Source organism: Hakea prostrata, chromosome 11 (genome assembly GCF_041222555.1).
Source record: "Hakea prostrata isolate BN-2017 chromosome 11, UWA_Hpros_2, whole genome shotgun sequence".
Taxonomy (NCBI): Eukaryota; Viridiplantae; Streptophyta; class Magnoliopsida; order Proteales; family Proteaceae; genus Hakea; species Hakea prostrata.
Genome location: NC_142610.1, coordinates 8,831,343 through 8,846,614, shown reverse-complemented (window position 1 = coordinate 8,846,614; position 15,272 = coordinate 8,831,343). Strand labels below are relative to the sequence as shown.

General features: G+C 39.0%; 1 protein-coding gene across 1 annotated transcript; it reads left to right on the top strand.

The window, feature by feature from the left end:
- The first annotated feature begins 1,154 nt into the window (after window positions 1–1,154).
- On the top strand, window positions 1,155–14,571 carry LOC148999939 (transmembrane 9 superfamily member 8-like). The gene is made up of 7 exons (XM_089139353.1): window positions 1,155–1,415; window positions 11,906–12,070; window positions 12,166–12,275; window positions 12,378–12,486; window positions 12,584–12,696; window positions 12,789–12,939; window positions 13,054–14,571. Exons 1-7 carry the CDS (start codon window positions 1,302–1,304, stop codon window positions 14,209–14,211), a joined length of 1,920 nt encoding a protein of 639 aa, XP_088995479.1. The 5' UTR covers window positions 1,155–1,301; the 3' UTR covers window positions 14,212–14,571.
- The last annotated feature ends 701 nt before the right edge of the window (window positions 14,572–15,272 follow it).

Sequence of the window (15,272 nt, the reverse complement as noted above, 5' to 3'; positions counted from 1 at the left end):
GCTGGGGTCGAGAGTCTACCTCCGAAGGCTAATTCAGTTGATGAACTGATCATAAACAGCTCTGCTTGAGCACAGAGCTAAAGAATGAATATTGAGAATACGATTCAGATTTTGTGTGTATATCTACCTTGTGGGCAGGTGATGTCTTATATAGTGTGTACCTTCGAATCTCCTTTGTTGGATGTATTTGAGCCTTCTTCGGATAGCCCTCAGATCTTAACGAATAGATCCGTTTGAGGTTGGGCTAATAGATAACTCCTTTGATAATATGAGCGTTATATGGTAGTTATCCATATAATAACGATCAGTATCTTCTGTAAATGTTGCTAACCGTCTTCTTGACCATTAGTCTACTCTGATTATAGCGGATTCGGGCATTGCTTGTTGGCTGAGTTAGTTTACTTCCTCAGCAAGCTATCTTTTGAACCCGGCCCGCTCGAAAGCGAGTCGATTCCTTTCGTCCTGACCGGGGTCGAGGGTCGAACCAAGGACGAACCTGGTTCGATTATATTTTCTCCGTATCAAGTATAAAAAAATTTATTGTTATTTTTTATATTGAATTAATAGGTAGTTTAGACTTTAGAAAGAAATTCACCAGGGAAAAATAAAGGAAATGGAAAAAATGTAATATCAAATTAATATAATTAATTTAAGAAAGCGACAAATACCTCATGTGTATATACATAAATATGTGCTAGTATAATTTAAATGTACGATAGGATTTTGCCCTGATCCAAAGAAATCTTAACTTTTGACTTTACACTATGAGACATTACTCTTTTACCAACCAAACCTATCCCTCAACCCTTTTGAGGAAAAACAGCATAACCAAACTATGGGTAAAATAGTAATTTCAGAGCCAGGAAAATGGAATTAAGGAAAATGAAAATCAAAAGTTGAAAACTTTCGGATCTGAGTTCCCATGGCTGGAAACTCGGAAAGTCGGAAGTGTAAGAACGAAGCAACTCAGAACTCACCAACCCATGAGACTCGAGAGATTTTTTTTTTTGTTTTTTTGGGGTAAAAGAAGAGAGATCTTCGGTAACCCCACATTTGGTGGGCGTGGTGCAGCTTCCACTCTCGTTCTTACCGTGTTATATAATTAAATATTTGATTACAAAATAAATAAATTAATTAAAAAACATAGAACATCAAATACAATACAAAGCGTAGTATCATAAGATCGAAGAAGAGAGAAAGAGGGAGAGATCTGCGGATCCAGATCTCCACTTTCGTCTTCATAGTTCAAACCTTCTTTAGCTGCTAAATCTCCCTCTCTCTCTCTCTCTCTCTGTGATGCCATGGAGAGTCGTCGGGTCTTAGCGTTTAGTCTCTGGATCTCTACGCTTCTTCTGTTCTTCATCCATGGAGATTCCTTCTATCTTCCCGGTGTCGCCCCAGAAGATTTCCAAAAGGTCAGTTGGGTTTCGTATTTCTTGTTTTTCTACAACTCTGCTGTCAATTAGATTCCCTCTGTTGTCAATTAGACTGTTTATTAGTGTTTATTCGGTTCACTGTTCGGGTTGACCTAGTGGTAATGATTCTCATTCATGATTAAGTGATTGATTTGTTGGATCTGAATTTTCCTCTTTAGATCTATGTGGATCCCTGATTTTGTAGTATTTAGTTTAAGTATATTTGTTGATTTTAAGGAGCATGCATGCTTTTTTTAGTTGCTCAGTGGATTCAGTTTGCGAGCGATGTTCAGTTAGTTAAGAAGGATGGAGAATTATGGTTGTGTGGTTATCTTTGTTATTTGTTAGTCTTATTTCATATTCGAAGTGGTTGTATCTTATGGAGCTTGAGCTGGAAAGAATTCGGACTCCCTTGATGTTTCGGGTAACGGTGGAATTGGTGGTTTCTCGAAAGTTTGTGGCTTTTCTTTAATCTAATATGTGGTGAATATTTGTAAGATCTGAACTTCATGAATGCTGCTACTGTTAATTAGGTTGGAAGAGACCTGTTTTATTATTTGTTCGAAGCTTGAACCTCCCTTGATAGGAACCTAGGCACCACGAGTCAGTAAGAAATGGTGGAGAAAACAGTAATCACAAGTGACAGAGATGGTGAAGAAGATAGTAACTGTAAGTGATTTGCTGTGCCAGGCAGCCAGGAAATGTTATTAAGTCTGGACTGTGGAAATGCTTTCAGTGGCCTGTATTGATTTGCTGAAGTGGACATTCCTTCTTAAGGATGAGCTCGTGTGTTTCAATTTCTCATGGGATTCATATAATGGGAAAACATTTCCTGGGAACTCCTGGTTTTCCAACTTTGATTTGTTTTCTATTCTTATCATCAATTTTCTTTTTGATCCGATGCAATGGGCATTGGTTGCATTCAGAGTTGTCATTAACTTGGTGAGCCAAATAACTGGGTCGGTAAAAAATAAAGTTGTGAATGGTAAGGCAATCAAGGTGCCCAAATGCTTAGGCATTACCTAGGTACCTAGTAAGTGATGCATTGACAGCTATGGTTGTATTGCAGGTGATTTCCTTGGACCTAGATGAGCCTACTTGAGAACCCAGACTGAGAACTGGGTCCTAAATTGGTCTGTGTTCTTTTCTTTTTCTTAAGATAGAGTTCCTTTTCTAATTTTATTCTTGGAGTGATTCCATTATAGTTTTAGATTTTGGTTCGACATTTAGAAGAAAGAGTTAGGTTTTACTTCTATTTTACCATTAAACTATAAATAGGAACTTTCACTTTTGTTTTTATGGATCTGCTTGTAACCTTATTCAGTGGATAGATTTGATTATCAAATGATATTAGTATTTATTTTAGTGCTTGTGGTTTGAAGCCATCTCTCATCCTTCCTCTCTCGTTTTTCTTCTTTAGTACACTCTCCATCTTTCCCTCCTCCCCCCCCCCCCTCTCTGTCAAACTCGGGTTAGAGTTACTCCTCCTTTGGGCGACCTTACCCTTTGAATCTCAGCCTTAATCACTGACTTATTATGATATGATAATTGTTGATGTTTACCTTTAAGCTGCCCTTCCTTAATAGTTCATGCTTTTAGGGGAAACAGTACCTAACATGGTTTTAGAGCAGGGAAATTGAGTGTTTGACTTGTGGGAGTACAAAATAAAAGTTCCTCAAATTATTGTCTCTCAGTCATGTATGCTAACCGTATGTGTTGCATGCAAGGACCAAAAAGGCCTCCATTTGTGGGGGGAGTGTTGGTATATATCTTTAAGTTGCCCTTCCTTAACAATTTGAGCTTTTAGGTGCAAAGAACCAACGTTTGCTTCATTGTTTAGACTGCACCTGTTGCCTGGTGGTAGTTTCAGATCCCATTATGTTCTCCCCTTCAGCGTGGGCTATATAACTATATAAGATGATGTCTAATTGCTTGTCCTTGGTGGTATCACTCTCTTCATCAAATCGTAGGAACAGTTGAAGCATATTAAGCGAGTTCCCTTTATTTGAAGGTTGCAGTTCTTCACCTTTGGTTCATGGAGAGGTAGGACATGATTAGTTTTCTTCCCCATTTGCCAGTGTGTTGCTTTTACTTGTTTCTTAAAGCACCTTCCCGTTATCCTTCCTTTTGAGTTTCGTTTGAATTCTTTCCTCTTCCTTTAATTTCAAATCCCCTTTATGTTCTATACTTCTATTCCTTTACAGTCATTGAGATTCCCCCTAATACAATTCTGCCATTTCTCATAAACTTATGTTTATTTACATTGTTGTACTAACCCTTTGATTTGTCTCTTGTTATTCTGGGTGGTCCCATAGCAAACCCAAGTAGGGTTTTCAACCCTCGGATCACCAGCAGGTTAAGTTTGATTCTCTATCTTTTGTATGCATTGTGGGTAATTGGTCCTTTTGGTAATCAGAACAGTAGTGTTGCTGCCGATTGTGTGTAGTGAAAAAATTGAAAGAAAGGAAAAAAATAAAAGAAATGAGAAGATGAAAGACAACCTGTGAATGCACATTGTTCAATCCATTAAGGCAGTGAAGATAGAAGAAAAAAGAAAACTCCATTATGATGTAGTAGTTTCTCTTTCATCTGCAAATTGAATGTCCAACTTGAGAATGTCATGGAAGTTAAAACTATTCTACAGTATCTGCTGAGATCGACGATCAACCTTATAAACCAAGGTAAATATTGGAAGAATGAAGTGTAATTGACAGTGTTATCTAACTGCATTAGTATATTAAACCTCATCGGTGTTAGATTCGTACAAGCATTTGTAAATCAACCTAAAGATTGGAGCATTTTGTTAATTGTTTACAATAAATAAGTGTTGGAATGAAATAAGTAAAACAAGTAAATAATGAACATGGTATATTTTAGTGGTTTGACTAATTGCAAATGTATATCCACTACTCCTAACCCTTGAGAAATTTTCATTATTGAATCCTCTAAAACTAGGTGGGGACACCACCTTCTTAGAAATTCTTTTAAGGATAGAGGATTCTTGCACTCTCGGGGGTAAGAGGACCCATCCTCTTCATTCATAGACAAGAGGATATACCTTTTTATTCAAAGGCAAGAGGACCTAGTTCTTGATTCAAAGGCAATACGACCTACTTCTTGACTCAGGTTAGAGGACCTAAAATGAATTATTCAAATTTATAATGTTTGAAGATATGATACCTATCAAGGTTGGATGCCTTGCCCTTGAGTGTATGATGATGCAAACAAATGATTAACGATGTACATGCTTTAATAAGACCTTCTATAGTCTTGATGTTCAATCCATCTTGAGGAGAGCATAGTTGCAAAGCTTCGTCCTTTGTGGGAACACTCATTTGGTAGCACTTTGATCACAACTTGATCTAGTCAAACTACGTGCGAGTAATTGCACAATGTTTAATGATCACACAATGGGGGGATTAGCTGTGGTGATTATCATGTTAAGAGTGCATTAAAAAGGGTCATTTATATAGCCAAAAAAATGAAGCTGGATTTGTAGTCTAATAGATAACAGTGGCTGAGTTGGGTTTTGTTTTGTTTGTGTTTTGTTTTTGTTTATGTTTTTGTGTTTGTTTTTGTCACCCAGCATCACTATTGGCATCTGGTGTTGCCAATTGGGCGTATAACCATTAGAATATGATTGTTGGGAGACCATGCAACCCAAGGTTTAGGATTGGATTTCAGGATCTTGTAAAGTAGAAGCAGCACACAATTAGGGCCTCTAGATGTTTCGGCAAATGGGTATTGGGGCCAATAAGGCTACTGGGAATGTCAATTCAGGCTTGAAATTGAATAGGATTTCCAACTCAAATTTGAAAAATCCAAACCCTAGTTGAACTGGGATTCAGCTAGGGTTTGAGGAATTGGGTTGTTGTTCTGCAGTTTAGCACTGTTGAAGGGCTATTCGGCAGTTCAGAAACAGGTTTAGTCATGTAGGGAGGGAGTTTAGGACGTTTTAGAAAATTTCTGAAATTTCTTAAAATTCTGCAACTTCAATTGAAGAAGATGAAGTGCAGAAGTTTCAAAATAGGACTGGTTTGGGGAAACAGAGGTTAGGACTTGGTTCTATAGGTTTGGGTGACTCTAGGAAGGGTATAATGAAGTGTTTTGGGGCTCGAATGAGGGAGTCCTAGTTGGGGTGGGATCTGAAACGTGGGAAGAAGAAGGAGAAAAGGAAGAAGCTATGGTGGCTTGGGATGGGGTGGGGAATGGCTGAAGTAGGGGAATGGTTGGGGGATGTTTAAGCTTACTTGTGAGTGGTTGTTTCTGCTGGAGTAGAAGGTGGAAGCTTGAAGAGAGGCTGAAATTTTATAATTGAAGAAAAATACTACTACCCAGCCGCAGGTCCCCCTCCCAAGGACCCCATGACTTCTCATGCCAAATTTTCACTCAATCAATTCATTAATCATCAAAAACTACTAAATTACAATAAGACTAGGCTATTTAAGCCACTTAACCCAAGTAAACTCAAACAATGGAACTTGGTTCCCAAGACTTGGTTACCTATTTAGGACTCAACTAATGAAACTCCCTACTAAGTATGAATCCAATTACTTACCAAAACTAGACTTTCTAAAATTAAAACCCTATCACACCAACAAACAGATAACAAAATTACTCAACTACTAAGACTCCAAATGAGAAAATAAAAACAGAATTAAAAGTGGACTTGGTCAACTAGTTAAGCTTGATCCAGGGGTAGGAAGATTACCACTGTACCCCTGGACAGAATTCGGCCCCCTTTGGTTTTGCCCAACTTCTGAATGGGCTTGGGCCCCTTTCTTGGCTCTTTTGGGTTGGTGGGGGGCTGGATACATCAAGAGGTACCCTAATCCAGTGTCACTAGATGGTGTCTGACATCACCGATTGAGGTCATATGGAATGTTACTGGTTGGTCCCTATGATGAATCCTCTTGGTATTACCAGTGAGGTCCTTTGATCCACAGGCACACTGGTTGGTGGTCTGACATATTGGTTTGCAATTTTGGATCTGGTTGGATTTGTTATGTTGTAACTAATTGTTACATGCTTGCTTTGGTCTCTTCTAGGACTCAGAGCTATACCTAAGGTCTTAGGCTTGTGGATGAGTGCAACATTGTATGCTGATACTTGTGCATGAATACATTGATGCTTTGTTCAGTGCATATGCTCATTTGGAAAAGGTTGGGCTTTGGACTTGGAATTCTCCACAATTTGGAGCACAGTTTCATACTTCAGCAATCTTCATGAGTCCGCAAATGACTTTCCATGCACAAGGGGCTTGTGTGGGCTTTAACTCTATTATATTCTTGGCTTTCTTCCTCACTTTCTTAGTCTTGGCTTTTCTTCAGAACAATGTTGCTACATAACAGTAGTTTATACATCTGTATGTCTTATCATCTAAACTTCAATGTGGAGGTGTGTCATTCCTCAACATCATGTGGACTAGATAAAATATAGAATTAGTTGACAAAAGAAGAGATTGGCCCTTCAACATTATGAACTAATTGTTTTTTGGAGTCTTGGTAAATGGTAATGCTGTAGCAGATCCAATTTACTAAATTTTAGGAAGTAGAATGCAGGAAGAATTCCCAAAAAACCATGTGCTCAGCTAAGACCATAGAAGTTCTTTATGCATTTAGCCAAATTGGACAGATGATATTGTTCAGAGATCTTTGAAGATATATAGCCTTGATTACCTGACTACATCTGCACTTGTAAATATAGCATTGATTATCCAACCGCATCCATCATTGTAAATTTCCCCACCACATTTTTCAAGACCAATTGTTGTTTCGAATTGACCAATAACGCTGTTGGCCTTTCCTGATGTAGAATTCATTGTCCTCTTTGACAACCATATAAGTGCGAATATAAACAGAGGCCCTGTTTGATAACCTACCAAAAAATAGTTTCTGGTGTTTCTTGCTTAAACATCGTTCAAAAGCCGTTTGGTTAAACTGTTTTGTATTTGGAATTTTTGCTACTTAAATTGAAATTTATGAAAATTTCTGTTTCAAGAAACACTTTTGATGGAAAAACAAATTGTTGTTGCATCTATTTTTTGAAGCAAAAGCTGGGCAGAGATTGGGTTTAAGTGAAACAGTTTGAAAGAGGGGTATTCATGAAATTTGCCGTCCTAAACATAAGAACCCTATTTAAGCCCTGCTGATATTGTTTCTGCTTCAAGAAGCAAGTTTTATCGAACACCTATACAAGTATTGCTGCTTCTAGAAACACTCGAAACTGTACTTATGGTTTTCAAAGCAGAAACACTTGGCGGGTTATCAGACGTGTTCATAGTTGACACCAAACCACATTATGTTTCTTTCCAGTTTGACTCAGTCCAGTATAGGCTGTTCAGGATAGGGGTGTCAATGAGTTGGGTTGGGCCGGGCCAGCCTTGAACCCTAAAGCTACCCTAGAGACTGAAATTGAAATCCGAGCTCAACCCAACCCTGTCAATGTTTAAAAATCCCCAACCCTAACCTGGCCCTGACAGGGCCCGACCCAACCCAGCCCACCCTGATTAACCTTGATAGGGTCGGTTTGCCCCTGATTAACCCTAACCCTGACCTTGATTTTAGTGGGAAGAAAAATGGATAATAATATTGCCACCAAGTAGAGTCGAACCCATGACCTCTTTGTTGAAAACTGTTAGTGTTTCCAATTGAGCAATGCTGTGTTGGTAAATTATGCTGGTATTAAGTAGCTTTTAACTATAACTTTAATTAAATTAACTGACATAGGGGTGGGTTGGGCTGGGTCAGGTTGGCCCTAGGGTTAAACCCGAACCTAACCCTGCCCTATTAGGGCTCTTTATTTTTTAACCCAAGCCGGCCCTTTAGGTTGAAAAAATAGGGCTTGAATTGGGCCGGGGTCAACAGGGTTTTATTGACACCCCTAGTTCAGGAGACCACTTTGTTACAGGCCACATGTCCAAATAAAATTTCTATTTGTGCTGCCAAATTACTTGTCATATTTATGTCTTCTGCTGCTGTTGGCAAATAATATTCCAGTTATTTATCATTAGACTGGGGATACTCTTTACTTGATGATAATTCCCAAAGATAGGTTCCTAAAAGAGGTACGAGTTAACGAGTTATTGTAATTGAGAAATAGAAAGCAAAGTAAATATTAGGTTGGATGAAAGGAACTTGATGTAGAATCTGTGCTGAATAGAACTGGTTTCCAATGACAATTGGGCCAAGTCAAATAAGCTGGTCTTATAAAAAGACCAAAAAGAGGCCAAAAGACTGTTTAGAATGCACATAAAACTTGGTCAATAGATGGAATCAACACTTTTGTATTGTAATCTTGTAAGCATGAGTAAACATAACACCAAAAAGTGAAGGAAAAATGACTTTTCCCCCTTCCCCAGATCAAAACAAAAAATTTGGAACCCTTTATGTCAATTAAATAGCTTTTATCTTTTTTTTTTGGGTAAACAGGTGATGTAAATCATTTCCAGTGGCAGCACAAGGCCTGGGGTTGCTTCGGTGCTTCCCCAACCCCTACGGTCCCTAATCCCACCATGGGTATTTTGGTCACTTTCCACTCCTCTTTGTGGGTCAAAAGTGGTCTAGTTAGTTTGTTCATGCTGTTATACTTCTATTTTCTTAATTGAGTTAATGGTGAGTGTCCTGATGTAATTAGGAGTCTTAGTTAGAATCTAATTTCAAGTAGGATTTCTCATTAAAGTTGATATCTTATTTTGCAAGTTGTATTTGTTTAAGAACTCTTACTTAGATGTCCATCTTTTTGTATGGAGAGTTGTACTAGAGAATTCTAATTCAAATTGGATTCCCTAACTTGAGGCCAAGTAGGTTTCCTAAGTTGAGTTCAAGTTGATTTTTCTTTACAAGCGTCCTAGTTTCCTTCAATGTAGTTAGGCTATATATAGCCCCTCATACCTTGTAAACAATTCAGACTTGAATAAAATCTGAGATTTGAAGGAAGAGTGAGTCATGAGTTCCCAAGGGAAGTCCCACGGTTGAGTGTGTTTTAATTTCTGCAGTTCTTCAATTCCCCCTCCTTCAAGCCTGCGCTAGCAACCTATCTTCAAGCAACACAGTAGTTCAAGCCCATTCAAGTAACAACCCAGCCCCTCCCTACCCCTACCCCTTCCCTCCTCCCCAAGCCCCACACAACCCTTGCCCCATACCGCCCTTTCTTCCCTATGGCAGCATCAACGTTCCCCAACCCTGTTCAATCTCTCCTTTCCGCTATAGGATTACTCCTTCTGCTGAGCTCTATTCCTAAATTTTGTTTCATTATTAACCCTTCATTCCATTAGTTTAGAATTTTTCTGCAATTCATCTTCTTCCTTGAGAAACCCTAAAACTTCCTAATCTCCGAACCAACCTTTGAACCCTAGAACCTTTCCAATTGACCCTAGATTCCTTCAAAACTTAACTTACCCAAACACTAACTTTATTTACAGATCTGAAACCGCAATTACAGCTTGGTTTAGTGATTGAAAATCCAGAGTCCTAAGATCCTAAGCCTGGCCGAGTCCTCTGTAACCCTAGGCTAACCCTTACAAACCCTAAATCCATCCACCAAAGGTACTTTCTGCCCTATAAGACTGCTAATTCTCAAGGAAGAGGATCATGGAGTGAGCTTGGTTCTAGGGCAACAATTAAACAATTGAATCCTACACCCTGGTTCATCAGCATGGTTCAAGTTATTGCTTTTTATAAAGGCATATGACCCAAAATATCAATAGCTTGCAAAATCTCAAGATTTCGTTGAGATCTCAATCGAGATATGATATTTTCATATTTCATGTGCTATCTTGTCTTGACCAGGTTGAGCTTCTCAAGTTTCTTGATATCACATTGGAAATTTGAACCATGGGCTTTAGGAGTCAAATTTGGATATAAACTAATAATCTGGATGGAACTCATTCTTGCCCTCACTGGGATCAATTATGCTTTGGCTTTGCGCCCACCAAAAAACACAAACAATTGCATTTGGAAATTCTTACCTTCAACGTTTTTCCAACTCTTCTCTTGGAATCACTGTGTGGATGAGGTTGCAAGAAGAAAGAAGACAAAGGGCTTGTGATCCTTGGGGTTTGGATTGCAAAGTGGATTGTTCTTCTTTTATTTTTGGTGTTTGGGGGAGGGGGGGTTGTGGAAGGAGATTACATGAAACAATTGTTTTAGGTATCTTGGCTGAATGATAAATAAAAAAGGTGATATATAGGATGATGTTTCCCAAAAAATTAAAATAGGATGTGAATGAAGTGGAGAGGTGCGTCAGGGGTCTCATGTAATCGACGTATTCCTTTAAAGCTTGTAGGAAGATTCTATAAGGCTGTTGGGCGACCAATGATGATGTACAGTGTTGGGCTATTAAGAAGCATCATATAAATAAGCTCTGTGTAACAGAAATGAGGATGCTAAGATGAATGGGTGGCAAAACTAGGAACGATAAGATAAGGAATGATCATATTAGTGCTGGTTTGGGAGTAGCTCCGGCTTTCGGTAAATGATAATCTATGAGAAAGCCGTTTGAGGTGGCATGAATACATTAACCGGAGGCCTGTAAATGTCCCTATTCGTAGAAGTGATTTAATCCAGACTGGAGGAATTAGAAGAACTAGGGGCTGACCCAAGATAACCTTAAGGGAAGTGGTGAGAAATGATATACATAGCTTAGGCCTTATATCTAGTATGGCCTCAAACAGAGCTAATTGGAAGGCAAGAATCCATGTAGCGAATCCCATTTTGTTTGGACAAGGCTTCTTGTTGTTGTTGTTGGGGTGTGTTGGATGGAGATAGGGTGTGTTGTAGAGGCTTGGGGGGGGGGGGGGGGGCATGAAAAAGAGTAAGTGGAATAAAGGGAATTGATGCGTTTACTATTTCCCATTCAATTTTAAATAGTAAAAAGGACAAAGGGTAGGATCATCAACCTAGGCAATATTTCCTTGCTTTTGACTAACTTTACAACACTTATGGATTGGTATTGAGTACAATGAAGTTTGCAATATGGGGAAGGTTTGGGTCGTTTTCAGAAAGGCATGGAAGGGTTTTTAAGTTGTCAGATTGGTTAAAGTGGTCAGCAAAACTTACTCAATGTTTTATAATACCATACAGGAAAGAGACTGCTACTCAATGGGTAGGATCATCAATTAAGATTATGTCTCTCCTGCTTTCAACTAACCTGAATGAAATTTATAAAGTAGGAAGTTTTTGGTCATTGTTAGAAAGGTAGGGTAGGTTCTTTTAATTGTTAGATTGATCAGGGGAGGTCAGCAAAATGTACTCAATTTTTATAATACAAAACAGGATAGTGAATGCTACCCAGGCCTCTAGGGCCTGCACATGAGAGCATGCATGGAGGCATCATTGGAGGGGCAGGACTTCCACCTTTCCATTGGGGCAGGGTGGTTGTTTTGCACTCCCATGAGTCCAAGTGCTGGCCCAGTCAGCATTCCTTTCCCCTTTATATGTATATTCTCCTTTTTGCTTCTAATTTGTGTTAAAAAATTCTTCTGGGTGCAGGGGGATCTGTTGAAGGTGAAAGTAAACAAACTGACCTCCACAAAGACTCAGCTTCCCTATTCCTATTATACTCTCCCATATTGCCCTCCAGAGAAAATAATTGACAGTGCTGAGAATCTTGGAGAAGTTCTTCGTGGTGACCGTATTGAGAACTCTCCTTATGTGGTTAGTTAAATATCCTAGATTTTCAGTGGCTCTGATATTTTTAAAACTTGATTGGTGTGTAATTTTTCCTTCTAATTAAAGTGGTGCCTTTTCAGTTTAAAATGAGGGAACCACAGATGTGTAATGTGGTCTGCCGGCTGGTACTTGATGAAAAATCTGCAAAGGCCTTCAAGGAAAAGATAGACGATGAATATCGGGTGAACATGTGAGGCTCTTTTTTATCCAGTCTTGGATTCTATATGATAACTTTTTTCACCTCACTATTGTAAACCTTATCTATTTGTGGAAACTATATTGCATACTACAGGATTTTGGATAATCTTCCTCTGGCTGTTCCTATGCGAAGGCAAGATCAGGAATTCCCTACAGTGTATCAACATGGCTTCCATGTTGGAGTTAAAGGAGGATATGCAGGAGTAAATATCACTGTTTAGAATAAAAACGTCATTTTTTTCATCAGCCTTAGTGATATGTTCATTTACAATTGCTTATTCTATTTTTCTTATTTTGAAGGTCAAGGGAGAAAAATATTTTATCCACAACCATTTACAATTTATTGTGAAGTTTCACAAAGATTTACAGACCGACTCTGCAAGGATTGTGGGATTTGAGGTCAAACCATTCAGGTCAGTTTATTATGGCAACCGTACTACTGATTCCTCTTTGGAGATTTAATTTATATTTATGATGTATTATTTGATTCTGTTGACATGTCCAGTATTAAACATGATTATGATGGTAAGTGGGATGGCAAGAATCGTCTAACAACCTGTGACCCACATGCAAGACGAACTGTTACCAACTCTGATTCTCCTCAAGAGGTTGAAGAAAAGAAGGAAATTGTATTCACATACGATGTTGACTTCGAGGTGAGTATTAACCATTTCTGTTTTACTGTTTACATCCTTGCTTGCCCCCTTTTGTAGAGTGGTTGTGGCGTCGTTGGTTCCTGATATGAATTATTTCTCTGCTCCTTTTTGTAGTCGAGTGATGTGAAGTGGGCATCACGTTGGGATACCTATCTCCTTATGACTGATGACCAAATCCACTGGTTTTCAATTGTCAATTCTTTGATGATTGTTCTCTTCCTCTCCGGTATGGTTGCTATGATTATGTTGAGGACACTGTACCGTGACATCTCCAAGTACAACCAACTGGAAACCCAAGAAGAAGCCCAAGAAGAGACAGGATGGAAGCTGGTCCATGGAGATGTTTTCAGGCCCCCAGTGAACTCCGATCTTCTCTGTGTCTATGTGGGAACAGGTGTTCAGTTCTTTGGGATGATACTCGTCACTATGATCTTTGCTCTACTTGGATTCCTCTCCCCCTCCAATCGGGGTGGGTTAATGACAGCCATGCTTCTACTCTGGGTCTTCATGGGCTTGTTTGCTGGCTATGCTGCAGCCCGTCTTTACAAGATGTTTAAGGGAACAGAGTGGAAGAAAATCACTCTCCAAACTGCATTCATGTTCCCTGGAGTTGTCTTTGGCATTTTCTTCATCTTGAATGCTCTTATTTGGGGGCAGAAGTCATCCGGGGCAGTTCCTTTTGGGACCATGTTTGCTCTCGTCTTTCTTTGGTTCGGTATCTCAGTTCCACTTGTCTTTGTGGGTAGCTACATCGGGTTCAAGAAGCCTGCAATTGAGGAGCCTGTAAAGACAAATAAGATTCCAAGGCAGATCCCAGAGCAGGCCTGGTACATGAACCCAATTTTCTCAATCCTTATTGGTGGGATACTCCCATTTGGTGCTGTCTTCATTGAGCTGTTCTTCATTTTGACGTCCATCTGGTTAAACCAATCTTACTATATCTTTGGCTTCCTCTTCATAGTCTTTGTGATCCTTGTTATCACATGCGCGGAAATCACAATCGTACTCTGTTACTTCCAGCTCTGCAGCGAGGATTACCTGTGGTGGTGGAGAGCATATCTTACCTCAGGATCTTCCGCATTCTACCTCTTCCTATATGCAGCCTTCTACTTCTTCACAAAACTTGAAATCACAAAGCCAGTATCTGGAGTGCTGTACTTTGGTTACATGCTGATTGTCTCATATGCATTCTTCGTGCTGACCGGCACAATTGGTTTCTATGCTTGCTTTTGGTTCTCAAGGCTCATTTATTCATCAGTGAAGATCGATTGATACAATTTCAGATGAATGGCTGATTTTGATTCTTCTCTTGGAGGAGTAAGAAATTGTCTCATTCCAGGATTGGATATGGATGGCAGGTTACTCTACTCTGGGAGTTCATATTGAATTTTGCATATTAGAGGCCCCTTAAATCTGTTTTAATAGAAATTGTTTCTTAACCTCTTGATACAGCTTCCTAGATTCTCCTATTCTTCTCTTTTCCCCTCTTCTCTTTACACGGATTCTTCTGATTAATTTCTTTGTTGTACCTGAAAGAATTGTAGAAGACACGTCGCTATCTTTTGCCAAACTGCATTTAGAAATGAAAGAATTTGATGCATCAATACTGATTCTGCTAGGTTATTGTTTAATGTCAGGCTAGAACTGTGGTGCCTGTAAAACGTTAATCCTCTCTTCTACGCCAATTTTAAGTTGTGGAAAGTTGAAGTAGTTTCCAATGAAGAGCACCTAAAAGAAGTGTTAGTTGAATTCCAGAAAGCAGAAGTTGGGAGTGTTAACATTATAAACCTCGAGGAACCCTTGTTTACTAAGAAGAAAATTAACTCACAGGCGAATAATATCATTAATAGAGTCATTGTTATAAACAAGTTTTATTGAATGAACAATTGATCTAAAAATTCTTAGATGCAGATTATTTTTTTGTTGACTAATCCAAGGAAAATTTCTTTTTGCTGCAGAAATCCTTGTATGGTTCAAGCGACAAAGGCTAGACCAGGCTCAAGCAAACCAGCCCAATAACTTCTTAGGCCTAATTATATGGTTTTTATAGGTAGAGGCAGGAAGTCCAAAGAAGTTTTAAATTCGAACATCTGTCCCTCCACACTTTTTTTCCTCTCCCTTCCACCATCTTTTCCCACTCCTTATGCCTATGGGCCTTAAGTCCTTTTGACGGGTCTCAACTCTCAAGGTGACTAGGAAAAAGAAGAAAAAAAAAAATATTAGGTTCTAATTTGTTTGTCCGCAAAATAAACTCCTCGATTAAAATCCTAAATCCACTACACAAGGGAAGTGACAAGAAAATTCTATTAGTGAAGAGGAGGGACCTTGCTTGG

Coding starts and splice junctions, on each gene's coding strand:
- LOC148999939 (XM_089139353.1), top strand. CDS start 1,302: ATGGAGAGTCGTCGGGTCTTAGCGTTTAGTCTCTGGATCTCTACGCTT. Junction 12,697..12,788: donor TTTGAGGTCAAACCATTCAG/GTCAGTTTATTA, acceptor TGACATGTCCAG/TATTAAACATGATTATGATG. Junction 12,940..13,053: donor CATACGATGTTGACTTCGAG/GTGAGTATTAAC, acceptor TCCTTTTTGTAG/TCGAGTGATGTGAAGTGGGC.